At 38.7% G+C, this 24958-nt stretch overlaps 1 protein-coding gene across 19 annotated transcripts in view; it reads left to right on the plus strand.

The window, feature by feature from the left end:
- Window positions 1-2091: 2091 nt before the first annotated feature.
- The window catches only part of RBM26 (RNA binding motif protein 26), a 105990-nt gene continuing 83123 nt past the window's right edge, over window positions 2092-24958 (plus strand). For 10 of the 19 annotated variants that reach the window (XM_087435936.1, XM_087435938.1, XM_087435937.1 and 7 more), the window contains exon 1: window positions 2093-2627. In XM_087435936.1, coding sequence (XP_087292062.1) covers window positions 2557-2627 — 71 coding nt within the window. In that variant the 5' untranslated portion in view covers window positions 2093-2556. Of the gene's footprint in view, window positions 2628-24958 lie in introns of all 19 variants that reach the window. The other 9 variants (XM_087435942.1, XM_087435941.1, XM_004423097.3 and 6 more) reach the window with 4 other exon arrangements.

The raw sequence follows: 24958 nt of genomic DNA on the forward strand, positions 1-24958 counted from the left end.
GGAGGGAAACATATTTTGCAATGGCTTAGTTTAGAGAGAGAACACACATCTTTCAAGGAACATGAAATAGTTCAGGATGGCTAGAGCAAAGGCTGAAACACACTGAAATAAGTTTCTAAGGCAAATAGGAAGGGGTTTGATTACAAAAAGCCTTTTCTAGGACATTAAAGAATTTGGATTTTCATTCTGAAGACAATGTGGGAGTTGGTGAAGTTTTTAAGCAGGGAAGTGACATGATGAGATCCAAGTTTTACAATGATTGCTATTAAAGGCAATGATGATGAATGCAATCAGAGATGAACTGATACGGGGGCAGCCTAACAGGCAGAGATTAAAACGCTGTTGCTATTGTTTAGGATAAATAAGAGAAGACCTCAAACATATAGTAGCAGTGGTACTGAGAGAGAAGGATGGACAAGGTTGGAGCAGCCAGAGGAAGAAGGCATTCCCTGTGGAAATGATGGGAATAAATGTTTGGAGAAGGGGGAGGTTAGCAAATGAGTTTACCTGGAGTATATAGTATTTGATAGAAAAACAATGATTAGCTTTGGAAGGCTAGAGTAGAGGGCCAGAGCTATGGAACAGTTGGTGATGAGGTTGAAAACACTGGTGGAGTCAGCCTGTGGCAAGGCTATTAAACAAAAACGCTAAACAATTAGAATTCTACTTTTTCCCTAGCAATATTAAATTTATAAATTATTTTTTATTTTGCTAAAATATACATAACAAAAGTTACCACTTTAACAATTTTTAAGTGTACAGTTCAATGGCATTAAGTACATTCACACTGTTGTGCAACTATCAAGACCGCCCATCTCTAGAAGTTTTTCATCATCCCAAAATGCAACTCCTTACCTATTAAAAAATAACTCCCCATTCTCTCCTACCCCTCCTGTCCCTGGCAACTACCATTCTACTGTCTGTCTTTAGGACTTCGGCTACTCTAGGTACTTCATATAAGTGGAATCAAAGAATATTTGTCTTTTTGTGTCTGGCTTATTACACTTAGCCAAATCACTTTAATTAACATTCTAGTATTCAGTAGCTGAATTCTAATTTGCATCCTACTCTATATGCCATATTCTAAAACAAATGTCTAACTTTTCTTACTTGATAACCTTTTCCACTTATCGCTTAAGGACACTTCACTCTAGCAAATTACAAACTCAGAGTTCTTAACGACAATTTAGTCTACCACCTCCGCCGTAAAGAGTTTTTTATTGGTCTTCTTACTCTAAGTGTCAATATTGTGACAATTTTCATTTCATTATAGTTTATGGGCACTGGACCTTTTGCAAAATTCCATCTAGTAGCCTAATGATAGTAAATAATAGCAAACAGAACTCAGGCAGGGCCACCCAGGAGTAAGGAAGTTAAATTTATCTGGGATGCTGATATGAAGGCTCTCTCTTTTGATACTACGTAATTTCTCTACCTGGGGTCGTATTGGCTATAAGTAAAGAGAATTAAAAACGGACACTTTTCTTATCTTTATCCGGGGAAAAGTCTGAAAGTTTCAGATGGCTGGAAACTATTTGAGAATTGTCAAGGTGATCTCACCTTTCATTTTGGGCACCCCTGGTCACTAGTGCTCTGCCAAGTCGAGTAATTTTGGACAAGACACTAATCCTCTGGAAGTCTCAGCGGGTTAGATTAGACCAGCCCGTGCTTCCCAATCTTGTTCACATCCTAGCACACACAGAACATGGTATTGCAGGACCCTGAGTAAACGGAGGAGGCAGCACACCTGGAACTCGCTGGCTGCCATGCATCCCGGCACACGGAATGGACGCTCTCAGGGAGCGCTCCAGACCGCAGGTTCGTTCCAGCTGACGCGCCACGGCTGTCGGGTACAGAGGACGAGCTGGGCTCCCGCTGTTTCTGAAGTCAAAGGCCATTCTATCCTTGTAAAAAAAAGTCTTTATTCTTTAAGAGGACCAAAGCGTAAAAACGCACAAAAACCGACAAGCCACGGAGATTCGCAAACGACGAACTACTGGACTTGCCCAGCGCGCTCTCCGCTTATCCTACGCCTCTTCCCAGCAGGCTCCGGGACTCACCGCGAGACTTCATCAATTCTCGCGAGATTTATCGGCAGCCATCTTCTTGGGGGTGCTGGGAGCCGGGAAGACCCCCCGAATCGTTCCCATTCAGCTGTCCTTCGTCTTCGTTTTCTTCAGTTTTGCCTCTTCTGCGTTGCCAACAAGCACCTGGTCCCGAGGCTGAGAGAAAGCCCGGGTCTAGGCGCGTGTCGCGCTCCCGGTGCAGGAAGATTCGCTGGGGTGGAGGGAAGGGGGAGGGCCCGGGCAAACCGTTGCTGCCTCAGTCCGGGCCGGGGTCCGGGGAGGGGGAAGCTCCTGGCACCCCGTGGACTCGCGGCCTGCGGCGGTCCCCCCGGAGGTGTTCGCCGATCGGGGCTCGCAGAAACCTGCCACCGGTGCCTCCCACCGCGGCCCACGCGGGCGGCGCGCGGAGGAGGGGGCGGGGGCAGCGGCGGCTGTAGCGGCCGCAACCTGGGCGGGCAGAGGAGTGCGACGGGCCTCGGGGCCGCTGTGGATGGTTTCTAAAATGATCATTGAAAACTTCGAGGCGCTCAAGTCCTGGCTCAGCAAGACTCTCGAGCCCATGTGAGTATCCGGGGGCTATCTCCTTGAAGGGATGGGAGTGGGAGGTAGGCGGACACAGAGATACGTGCAGTTTCCCTAAGTGCCTGCGGTGAAGGCCGAAGCGATGAACGGAGGTCCCAGGTTTTCTCCTTCTCTTCCACCCTCGCTCCCAGGTTCAGGATACCCCTGAGAGACTGAACCACATTTATTTTATCTCTGAGTTGGTACTTGAACCGATGTCTTCTGCTCTTGTTTTCCCGTTATGTGTAGACTGACCGCAACCTACACAGACACACACACACGCGCGCGCACACAGTTGTATTTGTATTTGCCGAGGAACCGCACATCGGTTTTTTTTTTAGTGAATTCCAGCATAACCTCTTGCCCACAGACTGTTTTACCTTGTTTCTTTAAATGAAGTGAATGGCCTTTGTTAGAAATTAGGACAGTTCTAGTCCACACCACTCACGTTTTATCTAAATACAATCCCTGAAAGAAAGGCCACGTCTCCCATGTGCTATCTGGCTCATCGGCACCTTTCTTAACTGATTGAAGATGTAACAGGTGCTAAGGTGCCCAGTAAAATTCCTTTTTCCCACCTGCACGTTCGTTGGAGCGGAGAAGAGAAAGTGAATGCAGTCTACCCATATGGAATATTTAGCAGTTTTAAGTGGGATGCTGTAGATGGACTGTGTGGCGGGGGAGACGGGACCAGAATGCTGGAAGGTTTTAGATTGGAAAAATCAAGGAGTGTTTTAAGTATTTATCTTTTAATACATAGAAAATATGTCTTGAGCCAAGTGATTTATCTGAATTGGTTGATTTGCAATAAACAACTTAAAATGCAATGGGGAAAATCCACTCATTTAATGAATTTATTAAGTGCCTACTCCGTACTGTGGGAGACTGTGGGGATAGAGCTTTTAAATTCCAAAGTTGACAAGACAATAATAAGTAAATAAAATAACTTCAGATTATAATAAGAGCAATGACAATTATAATAACAGGATCATATGTAAGAGTGGTTTTCAGAAGACCTCTCAGAGGAGGTGACATTTGCGCAACACCTAAGGAGAACGAGGTATTTGTATGGAAGTCTGGAGAAAGCCAGAAGGAACAGCAAGTGCAAAGCCCCTGCAGCAGAAATAGTCATGGTTTGTTCCAGGAAGAGAAAGAACGCAATTGTGGCTGTAAGGAACTTTGTGATGGGGGAGAGAAGGGAAGGACATGAAGTTGGAGAAGTAGGCAGGGGCCAGGTCATGTAGGATCTTCTAGGCCATGGTCAAGAGCTAGGATTTTATTTAAAATATAATGAGAAGACATTAGATGATTTAAAGCAGGCAAAGACTGATTTGATTTGGTTTTAACTCTGCCTGCTTTGTGGAGATTCAGGGGACAAGAATGGAAGCAAGGAGACCATTTTGGAGAGCATGTAGGCAGAGATGTAGATAGTTTGCGTTAGAGTGATAGTGAAGACAGAACTAAGTATGTTTTTTAAGTAGATCTGATAGAACTTGCTGATGGATTGGATGTGGGAGATGAGGGAAAGGGAAAAATCATGGATGATGACTAAAGTTAGCGGAAGCAACTGGATAGGTGATGGTTGTGAAGGTTGGGAGAGAACAGATTGGGGAGAGGAGAGAAGAATGGTTGGTTTTGATCATTAAGTACAAGGTGTTTGTTACACATCTAAGTGAGATGTCAAACAGGTACTTTGGTATATGAGTCTAGCACTTAGGCCAGGACTAGAGAAATTTAGTATAGTATTTAAAGCCATGGAATTATGGGAGATTTCCTAGGAAGAATGTGTAGATAGGGAAGAGAAGAGGGCCCAGACCTGAGGTAGGAAGATTGGGATTTATGTCACTAAAGAAACAAATGTATGACAGAAGAGGTGAATTGTCAACTTTTTGGGATGCTGCAGAATGGATGAAAAAGATGTAGACAATAAGGGGTCCTTAGGTTTGGCGAGGTAGAAGTCATTGATGACCTTAGCAAAATAGTTCAACTGGAGTGGGGTGGTGCAGATAGAAGCCCTATCTCAGTGGATTGGAGAGAGTGTGCAGCAGTGTAGTGTAGTGGTTGAGAGGGAGAAGTCTGGAGCCAGAATGGCTGGCTTTGAGTTCTGCCTCTGCCACTTACCAGCTGTGTAATATTGGGTAAGTTATTTAACTCAGTGCCTCCATTTCCTCATCTCTAAAATGGGGAAAATAACAAACATGTATTAAGAAAATCTTTGAACACTGCCTGGTTTGTAATTAGCACTCAATAAGTATTAGGTGAAAAGAAAACTTTAAAAAATGTTTTGAGTTGAAATAGCACTCCATTTTTAAGCCTTCAGTTGTTGAATTGCTCATCAGCTTTGCTGCCATTTCCTTTTTGCCACTAACCTAAAAGAAGATTATTTATAGCTACTTAATATGTATGCTTCTGATTTTTCTTTAGTTTTAATAAAGCATGTTCCGGGTATCATACAGCCTACTCAGATGGCTGTAGCACTGCAGTCATTACTGTTGGAATAAATAAGGCACTGCTGGTAGAGCCTAGACTGTGGTAGGAATTGGGATTGGTCCTTTCGTAATGTACATTACTGTGGTAAAATTGAGCTGTTATCCAAGTTCCTGTCTGTCTAATTGCAGTTCGGTGAATTCTTGATGACTTTTAAAAAGCTAATTCCAATTTTTTAAGACCTGTGGTTTCTAACCTTGGTTTATGAAACTGTAAGATGTGTTTGTTATCTGAAGGAATGTTTTGCTTTACTTTAAAACTGTAATTGCCAAATAGCACCTATTGGAGAGAGGAACATTTGGAAGACAAAGGGTAAGATATAACTTGAAATTTGTATAGAACTTTTTAGCTGCTTGTGCCTGTAAAGCATCTCATGGTTTTGGACTTGCTGCACGTTTTGAATGTATTAATTAATTAATTAATTAAATTTTATTTTTTTTGAGCAAGATTGGCCCTGTGCTAACATCTGTTGCCAGTCTTCCTCTTTTTCTTTTTTTCTTCCCAAAGTTCCAGTACGTAGTTGTGTGTCATAGTTGTAGGGTTATGTAGCTCTTCTGTGTGGGACGCTGCCTCAGCATGGCTTGATGAGCAGTGAATAGGTCCGCACCCAGGATCCAAACCTGCAAACCCTGGGCTGGTGAAGTGGAGCTCGGAAAGTTAACTGCCATGCCACCGGGCCGGCCCCTGAATGTATTAATTTAGCAAACATTTATTGAGCACTTAATCTACTCTGTGCTAAGCAATGTGATAGATATCGGGGATAGTAGGAAAGAAGACTTGCAATGACTGTCTTCATATGGTTTGCCATTTAGTGGGGAAGACAGATGTTGAACAAGTAGTTAGAAGACTAGTGAGTGTTATGAAGTCCAGAATCCTATCAAACTATGTGTCTGGGAAGTCAGGAAAGGCTTTCCTGGCAGGATAACATTTAATCTCAGCCTGGAAGTATGAAGAGCACTTGCTCTTGCTGGGGCAAAAGAATGGGAATGGAGAGCTATGGGAGCATTCTAAAGTTCTGGAGAACAGATAGTATGAAGGCACTAAAGTGAAAGAAAAAAGGTGTTTTGGAGGAATTGAAAGAATTTGAAAAAATGAGTGAGGAGAAGAATAGCAGGGGATAGCTCCAGAGAGAAGAGCCAGATCACACAAGACTTTGTTGAGTCACGTTAAGGATTTTGGAGGCTATTGAAGGATAGTGGGAAGCCAGTGAAGGGTTTTAGGGCAGGAGAGTTTTCAGATAGACATTAAAAAAAAATCAGGTCGGTTGCAGTTTCAGCATGAGATAAAAGTGGGTGCATGTGTATATTTTATTTGATTACAAGGTCTGTAGGTATATCAGGGTTCTGAGTTTTCTTTTTCATAAATTATTGAAAGTGTAGGTGTTAAAATTATTATCTTGAAATACTTAAGACTGATGTTTTGTTCTCTCCAACATTTGCTTAGTCATACTTGCTAATAATAAAATAAAATTAAATGTTGGTCTTTTCTCTAACATTCATTTCTTTATGATAATGTGAAGTCTTGGAAAAAATTTAAGCTCTTTTTTTGATGATGTTTAATTTTTCTGTTTTTGTTTTTAAATAGAAAAGATTTCTGCTGTTTTAAAACTTTTTGAGTTTACGCGTCACTAAATGTGGTAACTTAATAAAATCATGGACTTTAACTGAAGGGAAACTTCAAGATCTAATCAAACCTCTTAATTTTTCAGAAAATAAGATTGAAAGGCAGATAGAATTAATGACTTGCCCAGATTTAGTGAGTTTAGTAGTAAAGAACAGGATGTCTCGTTTTGCGCTCCTGCTACCATGCAGTGTTTTGGAGGTAGTGTTGTGTAGTGGAAATAAAACAGGTTTTATGTCCACATAAACCAGTGTTAAGATCTCAATTCTGCCACTTTTTAACTGAGTAATCTAGGCAACTGAACCTCAGCTTTCCTTATTGGTGTAATAGGGAGAATTATACTTGTTTCCTTACGTAGTTGAAAGGATTGAATGAGACACATGTTTAAGACCCTAGCTCTTCCCTCCTCCGGTCAATGCTGGTTGATTAAACACGAATAGGTTACATTACTATTATTGCTGCTGTTACTATGATCACTAACACTGGTGCTGCCACTACCACCTAACGTTTGTATGCATTGTTAAAAGTTTTGTATTATTTCCGAGTTCTTTGAGCTAGGCGTTGTTACCTCCATTTTGCAAGTGATGACACTGAGGCGCTGAAGCACAAAGTTAAGATACTTCTCTAGAGTCGTACAGCTAGCTATATAGCATGTGATTAAACAGTGATTTAAACTCAAGCTTTTTAACTTTGGAGCCATGTTCCTAATTTACTACTGCACAATACAGTGTATTCTTTCCTATTATTGTATGCACTGTTTTACTATTACGTTTTCAGAGTAGTAGCTGCTGTTGTAAAGGAACAAAGTTCTAAAGCATCATGGTTATCAGTGCTTTAGAGTTTAAGAAAGAAACCTCTTTGGAGTTTTTATAGTCTTTTCCCCTTCACCCACATTTGTTCCTATACCTTCCTCACCACGTTAAAATTTACTTTTGTTCCTGTTTTACAGGAAGAACTGAAAGATGATGTTTTTACTCCTGAACTTGACTCCTGTTTTCCTCTTTTGATCTTTCCCTTTCTACAGGCTCCTTTGGGCATAGAGTCAATCTCCCATTCCTTAAGGAAGAAAAATTTGGTAACAATGGAATCAAAAAACAAAACAAAAAATAAAATCACACTTTTCTTTTAGTCACGCTCAATGCTAGCTTTCTTTTCCTTTCACTGGTAAATCTTGAAATAGTCAGCATTTATTTTTTTCACTCATTTGCCTTTAAATGTTTACTTCTTAATGGCTTACAGTATAGTTTCTTCCTGCTTACAGTCAACCAGAATTGCTTACCTCGATGTTACCAGTGAATTTGTTTATTAAATGTAAAGACCTCAGATAAATTTTATATTCTTTGACCTAGGTGTATAACATTAGACAACGTTGAAGCTGCCTTTTTTTTTTTTTTTTTAACTTCTCATGTCTTGAATCCCTAATACTTTGGTTCTCTTTCTTAAATCAGTCCTGTCTTCTTTAGTTCTTTTTCTTGCCTTTTAATTTTATTTTTCTAAGTTCTGTTTCCATGGCTTTTTTTTTCCTCGGCCATTTCTACTCCTGACAATCTCATTCACATTCATTTCCATGGATGGTTTCTATTATAATTCGTGCCAGTGGTTCTTAAAAAACTTTTTTTATGTGTGTTATAGATTCTTTGAAAGTTTGATTAAAGACTCCCTTCCCTAGGATGTTGCATATACTACATACACATTTGCATTGAATTTTTGAGCTTTTCCAAGAGCGCCTCTACTCTGTGCATTTATTTTTCATATGAGTATGTTTAGACTTACCACTCTTCAAAGCCTTAAGCTCTTATCTCCAATTGGCTAGTTGTACATCCACCTTGTGTCATCTGAACTTCAAACTACGTTTCTAAAAATAAAATGTTCTCTGAATTCACTTATTCCATTTCATTTCTCCAAATTATCCAGGCTTGACATTTTATTTTTTGACTTCTCCCTTCATACCTTTTCCCCCTTCAGTCATAGTTGGGTTCTCTTTATTTTAATAATTCTTACTAGTAACATTGCTCAGTAGGAGACCACACACTCCTTATCTAAACCATTGTAGTTTGTTTCCTAACAAACTTCCCTATCTCCAGTCTTTTCTCCCTTCCAGTTCAACACCCTGTTGATATCCTATTGTTAGATCAAAATCTTCAGCACTTCTAAATAATTAATTGCATACTTTTTAACTTGGCCTTCAGAACTCTAATGATCTGTTTCAAATTATTTTTGCAGTTTATGACTTCCTGCTTTTTACATGAGTCTTAGTTTCAGCAAAGCTAAACTTTTCATTCTGATTCTCTATCACATTGTTTATACTGTCCCTTTTTCTTCAACTATAAGAAGTAGATAATGTTCCTTGAGTGCTTACTATATACCAATTGTTGTACATTCATTCTGTTTGAGCTAGGTTCTGTTATCCCAATTTTCAAGATGAAGAAATTGAGTCTCAGGAAGATTAAGTAATACATTTCATTCATAGCTAATAAATGATGCAGGCAGGATTCAAAACAAGACATTTCAATTCCAGAGCTTTGTTGTGCGTTATAATCTACTGCCTTTCTCCATTTTATTTATATATGTTGAAATCAAAGGTCAAGTGTGATTCCGATTCTTCCAGAAAGCTATTTATGATCTATCCAGTTGGAAGCAGTGATCCCTCCCCCCGGTGACTCTCCTTTCCTAGCACTAGTTTGTATCATTTATGACACTCATCACTTGCACACTTGTTTAGTAGTTAGTTCTTACCTATTTTAGCTTCTTTATTAGAGTCTAAGGTCCTTGAAAGTAAACTTCAAATCTTAAGATTTAACTGTCTTCCTGTTCTGTACAGCACCCAACACAATGCCTTGTGTGTGGTATACCCCTAAGTTGTAAATGCATTAGTTGAAGTTTGTCATTTGTGTACCCTTGACCTAAGCAGAGGGAAGAGGCATTTGTGTTAAACTATAAAACCTACCATACTTTACCTGGAATTTTATTTTACTTCAGAGAAGTAGATAAGTAGTTTGAAGATTTACTGATCTCTGGGTCTGTTTCTCTTTACTTTTACCTTATAGCACCTTCACAATAGGTAACGCTTAAATGATTTTTTTTAGGGGGAAAGCACACTAGAGAGTATTAACATTTACTCATTAAAGTATTGTTGAGTGCTGCTATGTGGAAGATTACTGGCCTCCATGGAGCTGCAAAAAAAAAGAATTATATGTGATAATTCTAATCTGATGAATTTTACAGTTGGTAGAAGAGTTTTTCTGTAATTAATTAATGACTAAAATATTTTTTTGTTGCCTTCTTCCCTCCCTTAACTTCTGTGGAGTTGGTGCTTATTACCACATTCCACTGCTACAACCTTACTTGGCTTTTCCATCTGAGTGCTGAGTAGTTAAAATGCATTTAGCATTTTCTGAGTTTTAGCACTTCCTTAATCTTTGGCTTACAGTACTTCTCAAATAAAATTATTTTATATGCATAAACCAAAAGACAATGGTAGTATTATGAACAAAATGGAAAATAAGATATTCCAGTGTTTAGTGTGTACATATTGAGAATGATTAACTCAAGCTTGAGCTAAATGGCTGCTAGGAATTTTTTTTTCCTCTTGCTTCCCTTAGTTCCAGAGAAGAGAGAGTGAGTGAGAGAAATGAGTGGATGGTAAACCCTTCCTACCAGACTTACTCACTACCCTCCCACTACCTTATTTCTGTGGAAAAATCCTTTTCAGTTTACAAATAGTAACTTCTGAAACAGGTAAAAGTTTATTTTTAACTTGAGGTTATATTAAGTATTTTGTGTGTGTATGAAATAATGGAGTACATTTGAGATCTGTTACTCAGTGATTCTTCCTGAGATATTTTACCATCATACAAGCAAATATGTTTATGTATTCTTTTTCCTTTTTTTATATAATTGGTATCATAATTAGAGGTTGTTCCATATAATATGACCTTGCCTTTGTTTTTTTTGGTGGGAAAGATTAGCCCTGAGCTAACATCCATTGCCAATCCTCCTATTTTTGCTGAGGAAGATTGGCCCTGGGCTAACAGTGTGCCCATCTTCCTCTACTTTATATGGGACGCCACCACAGCATGGCTTGACAAGCGGTGCATCATTCTGCGCCCAGGATTCGAACCTTCGAACCCCAGACCGCCAAAGCAGAGCACGCAAACTTAACTGCAACACCACCAGGCCGACCCCATAAGGCTGTATAGTATTTTAATGTAACGGGTATACCATAATTTAACCACCCTGTATTGGTTGAATAACTATCTTGTATTGGTTGAACTGAACAAATAGTACTGTGGTATATATACTTTCTACATGTCAGTTTATAATTAACATAAAATAAATAAATCAGTTGGATAAGTTTTGACGGTTATATACACCTTTGTAATCACATAAGACAAATCTAGAACATTCTCTGGAAAGTTTTCTTGTGCCCCTTTTAGAAGGTCTTCCATTCCCACCCCAACAAAGGCAACCACTTTCTAACTTTGGCATTTATGAATATGGGTGCTGTGAATACACTTATTCACGTCTTTGTGGAAATACTTCCTTTGGGTAAACACCTAGGAGGGTATTTGCTACATCATAGGGTAGATGTATGTTAAACATTACACGAAACTGCCAAAAGGCAGTTCTAAAGTGGTTGAACTATTACACAGTGCTATGATGTGATGTATGAATTCTAGTTGTTCCACATCCTCAGGGATATTTAGTATTGTCAGGTTTTTTTTTTTTTAATCTTTAAATTGAGCGTGAAATGGCATCTTATCTTTTTTGGACTGACAGTTTAATTCCCTTTATGGTCTTAATTTGCATTTTCCTGATGGCTAATGCTATTGAGGACCTTTTCAACATGCTTATTGACTATCATATCTTCTGTAAAGTGTGTAAGTCTTGCCTACTTTTTTTTTTTTGTGAGGGAGATCAGCCCTGAGCTAACGTCCGATGCCGATCCTCCTCTTTTTTTGCTGAGGAAGATTGGCCCTGGGCTAACATCCGTGCCCATCTTCCTCTACTTTATATGGGACGCCGCTACAGCATGATGTGACAAGCAGTGCATCGGTGCTCGCCTGGGAACTGAACCTGCAAAACCCAGTCCGCCGAAGGGGAGTGCATGCACTTAACCGCTTGCACCACCAGGCTGGCCCCTTGCTTATTTTTAAAATAGGGCTTTTGTTGATTTGTAGGAGTTCTTTATATATTCATATACAATGTATATGTGCTGCAGATATTTTTTTCCCCCTCTGTGGCTTGTATCTAATGATGTCTTTTTGCGAGCAGAAATTTTTAATTTTTAGTAAGTCCAATTTATTTTTATTTTATGGTAAGTATTCTTTGTGTCCAAGAAACCATCTCCAAAATCATGAAGATGTTATGTGTTCCAGAAATTTTCTACTTCTGGGTTTTATGTTTAGGTCTACTATTCATCTCAAATGAATTTTTTTAAATGTGTACAGAGTGAGATAGGGCTAATTGCTCCTTTTTTTCCTTTAATAAGGATATCATCAATTTTTTCAGAAATATTTGTTAGACTTTTTCCCCTATTAGATGACTTGGCGTCTGGGTTGAAAATCAATTGACAGTATATGAGTGAGTCTAGTTTTGGACTCTGTCTTGGTCCAGAGATATTTGTTTATTCTGATGCTTATACCACCCTGTCTAAAGCTAGCCAACTTTATAGTATGTCTTGAAATCAGATTATGTAAGTCCTCCAAGTTTGTCCTTTTTAATGATTGTCTTGGTTATGCTGGATTCTTGGCGTTTCTCTGTAAAAGTGAGGATCCCCTTGTCAGATTCTACAAGAAAGCCTGTGTGATTATTGATAGGGATTGTGTTGAATGTAGAGATCAATTTTAGAAGAAAGAACATCTTCATAATATTTAGTCTTCCAGCCCACGAATGTGTTATATCTCTCCATTTATTTAGGTCTTTTTAAATTTTCTTAGTAATGCTTTGTAGTTTTCTGGGTGGAGGTCTTGTAAATGTTTTGTTAGATTTTTTTTCCTTGGGTATATGATATTTCATAAGAGCCTTTTAAAATTTATTTTTCCAATTTTTATTGTTAGTATACAGAAATATAATTGATGTTTGTGTATTGAGCTTGTATTTTGCAACTTCACTAAGTACACTTATTAGTTCTAGTAGTTATTTTGTAGATTCTTTGGAATTTCTTGTACCAATCATGTCATCTGTGAATAATGGCTGTTTTACTTTACAGATATTTTATGCCTTCATTTTTTTTCTTATTTACACTGGCTAGGAACTACAGTACAAGTTAAATTGAAGTGGTAACAGTGGACATCCTTGTATTATTCCCAGTCTTAGGGGAAAGAGATTTAATGTTTCAGTATTAACTGATAATAGCTCTAGGTCTTTATAACTGCCTTTTACCAGATTGAGGAAATTCCTCTGCATTCTTAATTTACTGAGTGTTTTTGTGATGAAAGGGTGTTAAATTCATGAAATTCTTTTTCTGCATTTGTTGAGATGAGCATATGTGTTTTCTCTCTCTTCCTGTTAATATTCTATACTACATGGATTGGTTTTCAAATGTTAAGCCAGCCTTGCATTCCTTAGAAAAACCGTGCTTGGTCATGATGTATTATCCTTTTTATACGTATTGCTGAATTTGATTTGCTAATATTTTACTGGGGAATTTTTGCTTCTGCTTATGAGGGCTATCTGTATTTTTCTTTTCTAGTATTGTCTTTGTTTAGTTTTGGAATTGAGGTTATACTGGTCTTATTAAAACTAGTGGGGAAGTATTCTTTTTTCTGAAGAACTTTATTTAGGATTAGTATTTTTTTTTCCTTGAAACGTCATTGATGAAGCCATGTGGTACTGAAGTTTTTGTTGTGGGATGGTTTTTTATTACAAAATCAGCTTGTTTTTCTTTTTTGCTAAGAGAGATTTGCCCTGAGCTAACATCTGTGCCAGTCTTTCTCTATTTTGTATGTGGGTCACCGCCACAGCATGGCTGACGAGTGGTGTAGGTTGGCGCCCGGGATCTGAACCCATGAATCTGGGCCACTAAGGCAGAGTGCACCAACTTTAATCACTATGCCATGGGGCTGCCCCCTAAATCAGCTTTTTTTTTTTTTCCCTGTAATTCTATGTTTAATACTTTGAAGAACTGCCAAATTGTTTTCCACAGTGGCTGTGCAATTTTTTTTATTGATGTTTTAATAGTTTATAACATTGTGAAATTTTGGGTTGTACATTTTTGTTTGTCCATCACCATATATATGTCTCCCTTTACCCCTTGTGCCCACTCCCTACCCCCATTGCCCCTGGTAACCACAATACAGTTTTCTCTGTCCATGTGTTGGTTTATATTCCACATATGAGTGAGATCATACAGTGTTTGTCTTTCTCTTTCTGGCTTATTTCACTTAACATAATACCCTGCAGGCCCATCCATGTTGTTGCAAATGGGACAATTTTGTCTTTTTTTATGGCTGAGTAGTATTCCATTGTATATATATATACCACATCTTCTTGATGCAATCATCAGTCGAGGGACACTTAGGTTGCCTCCACTTCTTGGCTATAGTGAATAATGCTGCAGTGAACATAGGGCTGCATAGCCTCTTTTGGATTGTTTATTTCAGGTTCATTGGGTAGATTCCCAGTAGTGAGATAGCTGGATCATAGGGTATTTGTGTTTTTAATTCTTTGAGGAATCTCCATACTGTTTTCCATAGAGGCTGTACCAGTTTGCATTCCCACCAGCTGTGTATGAGGGTTCCTGTTTCTCCACATCCTCTCCAACATTTGTTGTTTTTTGTCTTGGTGATTATAGCCATTCTAATGGGTGTGAGGTCATATCTTAGTGTTGTTTTGATTTGCATTTCCCTGATGATTAGTGATGTTGAACATCTTTTCGTGTGCCTATTGGCCATCTGTATATCTTCGTTGGAGAAGTGTCTGTTCATTTCCTCTGCCCATTTTTTTTTTTTTTTTTTTTTTTTTTGCCAAAGTTGAGTTTTATGTAATTTAGTGAGTAACACAACCCAAAAGTTAGACTTTGCAATACATTTGAGAAACATTCAAGAAAGTACTGATGTGCACTTCTAAGCATTGGAGGTTCACAAGTCTTCCTTTCAGAGTCGGATTATCTGGAAAGCCTGGAAATGACTACAGTTTGTAAAAAACAAAAAATAGTGTTCAGTTGTGGTTTGAGATATTATATCATAAGATCTCAAATCACTATTTTTCCATATCTACACACTTTACTTTTTTTATAGGCAGGAAATCATTCCTTCTAACCACCCACTACTGTGACTCAACTTGTCTATTACATTAGAAATATTGCATAAGCAGAGAGAAGGGGAAATTTACTTGGAAAATTAGCTAACAATCATCCTACCAATCCATCTCCACAAACCTTCACAACACAACTTACTACATCCCCCACAGAAGTTCACACTGAAATTTGGGCTACAAAATAAACATTTATACTGATACCACATTTTTATTAATTTTCCAGTTTTTTAAACTATACCAATCAGCCATCTGAAAATGTGTTCCCGTGAAATTTAGTGGTACTTCCTTCTCATGATAATATCCCCATCATTGTTTCCTACTAAATATTTAACAACATGATGTTTGTAAACAAACAGGTGAAAAACCAGTTTTTGGACTTGGTCCCTTGCTTACCATCAGCTAACAACTCGTTGAGGTTCACACTTCTAAGGACCTAATCCGTGAACCCTAAAAAGAAATTTCTGCTCAGATTAACAAATAGATTCAAAAAATTATGAGAAATAATTTTTCCCACAATCTAGTCAAAGAACGTTTATAAAAGGTTGAAAGTCCTGTCGTATCTCATTAGGATGGTTATATGCTTCTCATACTTACTCTTTTTACAATGTCCCTGAAGTATACCAATATTCAGAAATATAAAAAAATGTGTTGAAGTTCATATAATGACGCAATATCATAAATGTATAATTTTCCTACTTATTCATTGGAGACAATGTCTTTAGAGTGACTAGAAGACCAATGTTTCTTTTAACTTATGTTGCATTTGATCACTAACACATTTACCGAAACCAGATTATAGGACATAAAGACTTTAGACTTAAAAGAAATTTCTTGATTCTGTTTTGCTACAATTTCTATTTTTAAAATTACCACTCCAAAACAGTCTGCTGCAAAAGATATTGTAGGTGTGGGAAACCTACAACAGTTCTACTTTATACGTGAGACCCTGAAAACAAGGTAGAAATATATCTGAGCAGCTCTTCATCACTGCAGCGTGGCATGCTGGTTAAGTTTACGGCCTTTCCCTCCAGGCCTCCTCTGCCCATTTTTTGACCGGGTTGTTTGTTTTTTTGTTATTCAGTTGTGTGAGTTCTTTATATATTATGGAGATTAACCCCTTGTCAGATATATGTTTTGCAAATATTTTCTCCCAGCTGGTGGGTTTTCTGTTTGTCTTGATTCTGGTTTCATTTGTCTTGGAGAAGCTCTTTAATCTGATAAAGTCCCACTTGCTTATTTTTTCTTTAGTTTCCCTAGTCTGGGTAGGCATGTCATCCGAAAAGATTCCTTTATGACCAATGTCAATAGTGTGTTGCCTATATTTTCTTCTATGAGTTTTATAGTTTCAGATCTCACCTTCAGGTCTTTGATCCATTTTGAGTTAATATTTGTGAATGGCGATAGCAGATGGTCCACTTTCATTCTTTTGCATGTGGCTGTCCAGTTTTCCCAACACCATTTATTGAAGAGACTTTCCTTGCTCCATTGTATGTTCTTAGCTCCTCTGTCGAAAATTAGCTGTTCGTATATGTGTGGTTTTATTTCTGGGCTTTCAATTCTGTTCCATTGATCTGTGTGTCTGTTTTTGTACCAGTCCCATGCTGTTTTGATTACTATTGCTTTGTAGTATGTTTTGAAGTCAGGGATTGTGATGCGTCCAGCTTTGTTCTTTTTTCTTAGGATTGCTTTAGCTCTCTCGGGTCTTTTGTTGCCCCATATGAATTTTAGTATTCTTTTTTCTATTTCTGTGAAGAATGTCCTTGGGATTCTGATTGGGATTGCATTGAATCTGTAGATTGCTTTAGGTGATATAGACATTTTAACTATGTTTATTCTTCCAATCCATGTGCATGGGATGTCTTTCCATTTCTTTATGTCATCATCAATTTCTTTCAATAATGTCTTGTAGTTTTCATTGTATAGGTCTTTCACCTCCTTGGTAAGATTTATTCCTAGATATTTTATTCTTTTTGGTGCCATTGTAAATGGAATTATCTTTTTGAGCTCTCTTTCTGTTAGTTCGTTATTAGCATACAGAAATGCAACTGATTTTTGCAGATTGATTTTGTACCCTGTGACTTTGCTGTAGTTGTTGATTATTTCTAATAGTTTTCCAGTGGATTCTTTAGGGTTTTCTATATATAAAAACATTTCATCTGCAAATAGTGAGAGTTTCACTTCTTCATTGCCTATTTGGATTCCTTTTATTCCTTTTTCTTGCCTAATTGCTCTGGCCAAAACCTCCAGTACTATGTTGAATAAGAGTGGTGAGAGTGGGCTGCCCTGCCTTGTTCCTGTTCTCAGAGGAATGGCTTTCAGTCTTTCCCCATTGAGTATGATGTTGGCTGTGGGTTTGTCATAAATAGCCTTTATTGTGTTGAGGTACTTTCCTTCTATACCCATTTTGTTGAGAGTTTTTATCATAAATGGATGTTGTATCTTGTCAAATGTCTTCTCTGCGTCTGTTGAGATGACCATGTGGTTTTTATTTTGTTTTGTTGATGTGGTGTATCACGTTGATTGATTTGCGGGTGTTGAACCATCCCTGCGTCCCTGGTCTAAATCCCACTTGATCATGGTGTATGATCTTTTTAATGTGTTGCTGTATTGGGTTTGCCAGTATTTTGTTGAGGATTTTTGCATCTGTGTTCATCAGCGATATTGGCCTGTAATTTTCCTTCTTTGTATTGTCTTTGTCTGGCTTTGGTATCAGGGTGATGGCCTCATAGAATGAGTTAGGAAGTGTTCCATCTTCCTGTATTTTTTGAAATAGTTTGAGAAGGATGGGTATTAAATCTTCTTTGAATGTTTGGTAAAATTCACTGGAGAAGCCATCTGGTCCTGGACTTTTATTTTTTGGGAGGTTTTTGATTACTATTTCAATCTCTTTGCCTATGATTGGTCTATTCAGATTCTCCATTTCTTCTTGGTTCAGTTTTGGGAGGTTGTATGAGTCTAAGAATTTATCCATTTCTTCTAGATTGTCCAATTTGTTGGCATATAATTTCTCATAGTATTCTCTTATAATCCTTTGTATTTCCGTGGTAGCCATTGTAATTTCTCCTCTTTCATTTCTAATTTTATTTACTTGAGCGTTTTCTCTTTTTTTCTTAGTAGGTCTGGCTAAGGGTTTGTCAATTTTGTTTATCTTCTCAACCAACCAACTCTTTGTTTCATTAATCCTTTCTACTGTTTATTTGGTCTCAATTTCATTTATTTCTGCTCTGATTTTTATTATTTCTCTCCTTCTGCTGACTTTGGGCTTTGTTTGTTCTTCTTTTTCTAGTTCTGTTAGGTGTAATTTAAGGTTGCTTATTTGGGTTTTTTCTTGTTTGTTAAGGTGGGCTTGTATTGCTATGAGTTTCCCTCTCAGGACTGCTTTTGCTGCATCCCATGTGATTTGGTATGGCATATTTTCATTTTCATTTGTTTCCAGATATTTTTTGATTTCTACTTCAATTTCATCAGTGATCCATTGGTTGTTCAGTAGCATGTTGTTTAATCTCCACATTTTTGTCACTTTCCCAGTTTTTTTTTCATGATTGAATTCCAGTTTCATAGCATTATGGTCTGAAAAGATGCTTGTTACGATTTCAATCTTCTTAAATTTATTGAGGCTTGCTTTGTTTCCCAACATATGGTCTATCCTTGAGAATGTTCCATGTGCTCTTGAGAAGAATGTGTAGTCAACTGTTTTTGGATGGAGTGCTCTGTACATGTCTACTAGGTCCCTCTTGTCCAGTTTTTCATTTAAGTCCACTGTTTCTTTATTGACTTTTTGTCTGGATGATCTATTCATTGATGTAAGTGGGGTATTAAGATCGCCTACTATTATTGTGTTGTCGTAAATGTCTCCTTTTAGGTTTATCAATAGTTGCTTTATGTACTTTGGTGCTCCTATGTTGGGTCCATACATATTTATAATTGATATGTCTTCTTGGTGGAGTGTCCCTTTTATCATTATATATTTCCCTTCTTTGTCTCTCTTAACCTGTTTTATCTTGAGGTCTACTTTGTCTGATATGAGTATGGCAACACCTGCTTTCTTTTGTTTGTCATTAGCTTGGAGTGTTGTTTTCCATCCTTTCACTCTGAGCCTGTGCTTGTCTTTAGAGCTGAGATGTGTTTCCTGGAGGCAGCATATTGTTGGGTCCTGCTTTTTAATCCATCCTGCCACTCTGTATCTTTTGATTGGAGAGTTCGATCCATTTAAATTTAGGTTAATTATTGATATATGAAGGCTTAACGTTGCTGTTTTGTCATTTATTTTTCGGTTCTTTTGCATTTCCTTTGTTTCTTGTCCCATTTGTTTCAGACTGCCAATGCAGTTTGGTTGTTCTGTCTTATGACTCTTCTAGTTTTCTCTTTGTTTATCATATGTGATTTTGTTTTGATTGTTTGTTTAGTGGTTACCTTGAGGTTTGTGTAAAAAATCTTGTGTATGAGATAGTCCATTATCTTATGGCCTCTTATTTCCTTATACTAAGTCAGTTCAATCTCTTTCCTCTTCCCCTTCTAAGTCATTCTTGTTATACCTTATTCTATCTTGTGTTGTGGATGTGTGTTTACAGTGATGAGGTTATATTTATTTTTGGTGAATTCCTTCTTTTCATCTTTGATTTTGGTATTTAAGTGGTTGCTAACCTATTCTGGTAAAGATCTACTATTTTTCTGATTTTGTCTACCTATTTTTCTCCTTGCTCCAAGCTTTGTATTCCCTTTCTCTTCTTTTTTTTCAGGCCTGAGGGCCTTATTGAGTATTTCTTGTAGTGGGGATCTCGTGGCCATGAACTCCCTTAGCTTTTGTTTATCTGGGAAAGTTACTATTTCTCCATCATATTTGAAGGATATTTTTTGCTGGATAGAGTATTCTTGGCTGAAAGTTTTTGTCTTTCAGAATTTTGAATATATCATTCAAGTCTCTCCTAGCCTGTAAAGTTTCTGTTGAGAAATCTGCCGAGAGCCTGATGGGAGTTCCTTTGTACGTTATTTTTTGTGTTTGTCTAGCTGCCCTTAATATTGTTTCTTTGTCATTGACTTTAGCCAACCTTACCACTATATGTCGTGGAGTGGGCCTTTGCCTGTTGACGTATTTAGGCGACCTGTTGGCTTCACTTACTGGTATTTCCTGCTCCATTCCCAGATTTGGGAAGTTCTCAGCTATTGTTTTCTTGAATAGCCTCTGTGTTCCTCTTTCCCTCTCTTCTCGCTCAGGAATACCTGTAATTCTTATGTTACGTTTCCTAATAGAGTCAGATATTTCTCGGAGACTTTCTTCATTTCTTTTTAGTCTTAGTTCTCTCTCCTCTTCCATCTGGAGCATATCTGTATTCTATCCTCTATTATGCTAATTCTTTCTTCCGTATTGTCAGCTCTGTTCTTTAAAGATTCCAGATTCTCCTTTATCTCCTCCATTGTGTTCTTTATCTCCATCAGTACTGATTGGTTTTTCTTTATGATTTCAATCTCTTTTGTGAAGAAACTCCTAATCTCAATGAATTGTTTGTCTGTGTTATCTTGTATTTCGTTGAGTTTTTTTATGATAGCTATTTTGAAATCTATGTCGTTTAGCTTATGGATTTCTGTGTCTTCAGGGCTGGTTTCTGGGTGTTTGTTATTTTCCTTCTGGTCTGGTGATTTCCTGTACCTTTGCGTTGTGGTGCCTGTATTTGCTTTGTTTTTCCTCATCCTCAAAATATCTGGTTGCAGTTTCCACTTGCCACCCTGTGGGGGTTAAGGGCTGTGTAATCTGAGCCCTCTGCGCTCTGCCCCGGCTGCTTGCTGTGATCGGCTGGCCGCTTAGTCTGGTCTGGTCGGCTGAGCTGCCATGTCCGGCATGTGGGGAGGAGGGGCGGCTCTCTCTTTTGCCCACTGGGTCCCTGGCGGGGGGGTGCTTCTCGCTCGCCCCTCGTTATCCGCTCTCCTGGGCTGCTCAGATGTTGATGGTACCCCTGTAGCAGTTCCAAGTCCTCTGTGTTGGAGTTTCCCACTGGCTGAGAAAGCCCGAAGAGCTCCGGTTTCCCCGCAGAGGGCCGCCCCTTCCCCCTCTCTGGGAGCCACGTGGACCCCGGGATTGCTGATCTGATGGGGAGAGAGAGGAGTTCACCTTACCTCTCCCCACTTCCTCCTGGGGCCCCAACACATTCCACTCTCAGGTGTGCAGCAGTGTGGATCTTTCCAATCTTCCTTTTAGCTGTCTAGGAGTCCGTTGTTGGTCTGTGACTGTTCCTTTTGTTGTATCTTATGGGGAGAAGAGTTTACGGGAAATCTCACTCCACCATGATGCTGACGTCACTCCCCAAATCAGATTTTTTAATGGGTATAGGGCTATTTAGGTATTCTGTTTCTTCTTGTGTCACTTTTGGCAGTTTATGTTTTTTAAGGATTGTTTTCTTGAAATTCTGCTAAATTTAATGACATAAAGTTGTTTGCATTGTTGCTGTACTATTCATATAATGACTAGGATCTGATCCTCCTCTTCTTTTAAAAATTAGACCTGATGGAGCCGGCCCCGTGGCTTAGCGGTTGGGTGCGCACGCTCCGCTGCTGGCGGCCTGGGTTCGGGTCCTGGGTGCGCACCGACGCACCGCTTCTCTGGCCATGCTGAGGCCGTGTCCCACATACAGCAACTAGAAGGATGTGCAGCTATGACATACAACTATCTACTGGGGCTTTGGGGAAAAAAGGAGGAGGATTGGCAGTAGATGTTAGCTCAGAGCCGGTCTTCCTCAGCAAAAAGAGGAGGATTGGCACGCATGTTAGCTCAGGGCTGATCTTCCTCACACAGACACACACACACCCACCCACCCACCCACAGTTAGACCTGATGTTTGTAATTTTGTTCTTTTATTTTCTTGACCAGTTTTGCTAATAGTCTGTTGATTTTATTCATCTTTTCCAAGAGCATTATTAGCTTTGTTGATTTTTTTTTGTTTGTTTTCTATTTCAGTATTTTATTTTTATTATTTCCTTTTTTCCAGTTTGAGTTTAATTTGCTGGCCTTCCCCTCTTTTTTAAGGTGCAACCTAAGTCATTGGTTTTACACTTTTCTTTCAGTTCCATAAGGTGGGAGCCTAGAGGTGAAGCACAGGCAGATATCCAGAGTCTTGTTACTGCTCAGATACCAGGTCCTGTGAAAGGGAAAATCCTGATACTGCCCTCAAGACATTTGAAGCCAGTGGTGAACTGAATCAAACTAACGTTGTTACAAAGCCCAGAACCAGATCAGTTACGGTGTAATTGACTCAGCCTCCACTCTAGTGGCCTGACAAAAAAAAGGGCATGCCCTTTACTGAACATAAGTCTCATTTACTGCAGTCTGCACCTCAGTGTTCTTTTACACAAAATGTTCCGTGTAAGATCAAATAACAGGGAACACAAAGTAGTAAGAAAATGTGATACACATGAGAAGAAATAGTCGATGGAAGCATACCCAGAGATGGCCCAGATAATAGAATTATTGAGGACTTGAAAGTAACTATGATAAAAATACTAAAGAATTCATTGGAACATGTGGACAGCATGCCTAAAGAAGTGAGTGACTTCATCTGATACACAGAAGCTATTAAAAAGAGCCAAATAGGGGGCCAGCCCCGTGGCGTAGTGGTTAAATTCACGTGTTCCACTTCATCAGCGTGGGGTTCACAGGTCCAGATCCTGGGCGCCGACCCATGCACGGCTCATCAGGTCATGCTGTGGCAGGCGTCCCACACATAAAAAATAGAGGAAGTTGGGCATAGATGTTAGCTCAGGGCCAGTCTTCCTCAGCAAAAAGAGGAGGATTGGCAACAGATGTTAGCTCAGGGCCAATCTTCCTCACCAAAAAGAAAAAAGAGCCAAATGGAAAAATCTGGAAATGAAAATTATAATATCAGAAGTAAAGAATTCTGCAGCAGACTAGACATGATAGAGAAAAAAACAACACTGAACTTGAAGATAGGAAAATAGAAAATACGCAAACTAAAAGCAAAGGGCCAATTTTAAAGACATATCCGAGATCTGTAGGACAATATTAGACAATTTAACATACAAATAAGTGAAGTCTCAGAAAAAGAGGAAAGAAAATGAGGCAGAAAAAATGTTTGAAGACATAATGACCAAGGACCTTGCAAAACTGAGGAGAGACATCAGAACACAGATCCAAATTGGCAAAACCAAGCGGGATAAAATACACATACACACACAGCCCTAAACATATCACAGTCAAACTGCTGACCAAATGAAAAGAATTGAATCTTAAAAGTAGTCAAAGGGAGAAAAAAGATACATCACAGTCAGGAGAACAAAGACTCAAGTGGCTGATTTCTCACCAGAAGCAATGGAGGACAGCAACAAGGGAACAATATCATAAAACAGCTGAGTCTACAACTATTCATCAATATTTACCAACGAAAACTCAGGAGTAGTTCTGGGAGCAGGGAAGGAGAACTAGAAGAGATATGCCAAAGCATTCCCAGCTTTTTAGCTGACAAAGTCTAAGAATGGAGCAGGAGGGCTAAGCAGAACTCCTCAAGGCATTCCGAGCCTTCACAGAGAATTGAGTGGTTATCCTACAAAAGACAAGGAAAGGAGCAACAGAGCAACAATGCTGCAAGATAGCTCCAAAAGTAATGAAAGCAGAAGGTGGGACTGCAGATCTCCCCAGCAACTCAAAAACCTGGCAGCAGTGCTCTGAAGCAAGAAGGAATCCTTCACAGTTCCCCTTTCCATGCTCCCAGTTACCCCTAGAAGCAAGCACTGTTCTGATTTTTTTCCCCTTTATATTAGTTTTGCCTTTTGTAGAACTTTATATAAATGGAATGTAGAATATGTACTATTTTGAGTAAGACTTCTGTTTACTCCTGACAATGTTCTTCATCAATATTGTTGCATGTTTCTGTAGTTTAATCCTTTTTTTTTTTTTTTTGGTGAGGAAGATTGGCTCTGTGCTAACATCCGTTGCCAGTCTTCCTCTTTTTGCTGAGGAAGATTAATCCTGAGCTAACGTCTGTACCCATCTTTCTCTATTTTGTATATGGGATGCCACCACAGCATGGCTTGATGAGCGGTGCGTAGGTCCACACCCAGGATCCGAACCTGTGAACCCTGGGCAGCCAAAGTGGAGCATGCGAACTTAACCACTACACCATTGGGCTGGCCCCTGTAGTTTGCTCCTTTTTATTGCTGAGTAGTATTCCATTCATTGTCAGATGCATGCTATATAATTAGAATAATAGTACCCATACTATTTTTTAGTCCTGATTAGTTAATTTAACATAATTTTTCTTTTTAATTGAAAATAGTACATGCGTGCTTTAATAAAAATTCAAACAGTGTAGAAACATAAACCAAAAGTGAATCTTCTGACCTCTTCCCAATTTCCATACGTTAACATTCGTGTAGTATATGTTTATGTAGGTATGTAACTTTTTTATATAGATGGGATCGTATTATTCATATATTACTGTGACTGATGTTTCAGGTAACAGACACTCTTCATATCCTCCCATGTGAGTATATTCTTAAGTAGATTCCTGTTCTTTCCGGTGGCTCCATAGTATTACATTATGTGAATATACTACAGTTTGTTTTAATAGTGCTTTAAGGTGTAACCATTACTTTTTAGGAAAAAAATTAGCTTGCTGTCTTAAAGTAATCCCTGCACATAGTTACAAGAAAGAAACCTTACCAGAGGCTTTGAAATAAAAAGTAAAAATCCTCTTTATAATTCCCACCATAGCACTTTTGGTTTTTTTTGTTGAGGAAGATTAGCCCTGAGCTAACATCTGTTGCCAATCCTCCTCTTTTTGCTGAGGAAGATTGGCCCTGGGCTAACATCCGTGCCCTTCTTCCTCTAATTTATTTGTGTGATGCCTGCCAAAGCATGGCTTGATTAGCAGTGCATATGTCCGCATCTGGTATCTGAACCTATGAACCCTGGACCACCAAAGCAGAGCATGCAAACTTAACCACTATGCCACCGGGCA

This window comes from Ceratotherium simum, chromosome 10, assembly GCF_057802395.1.
Source record: "Ceratotherium simum simum isolate JZ-2026a chromosome 10, ASM5780239v1, whole genome shotgun sequence".
Classification (NCBI taxonomy): Eukaryota; Metazoa; Chordata; class Mammalia; order Perissodactyla; family Rhinocerotidae; genus Ceratotherium; species Ceratotherium simum.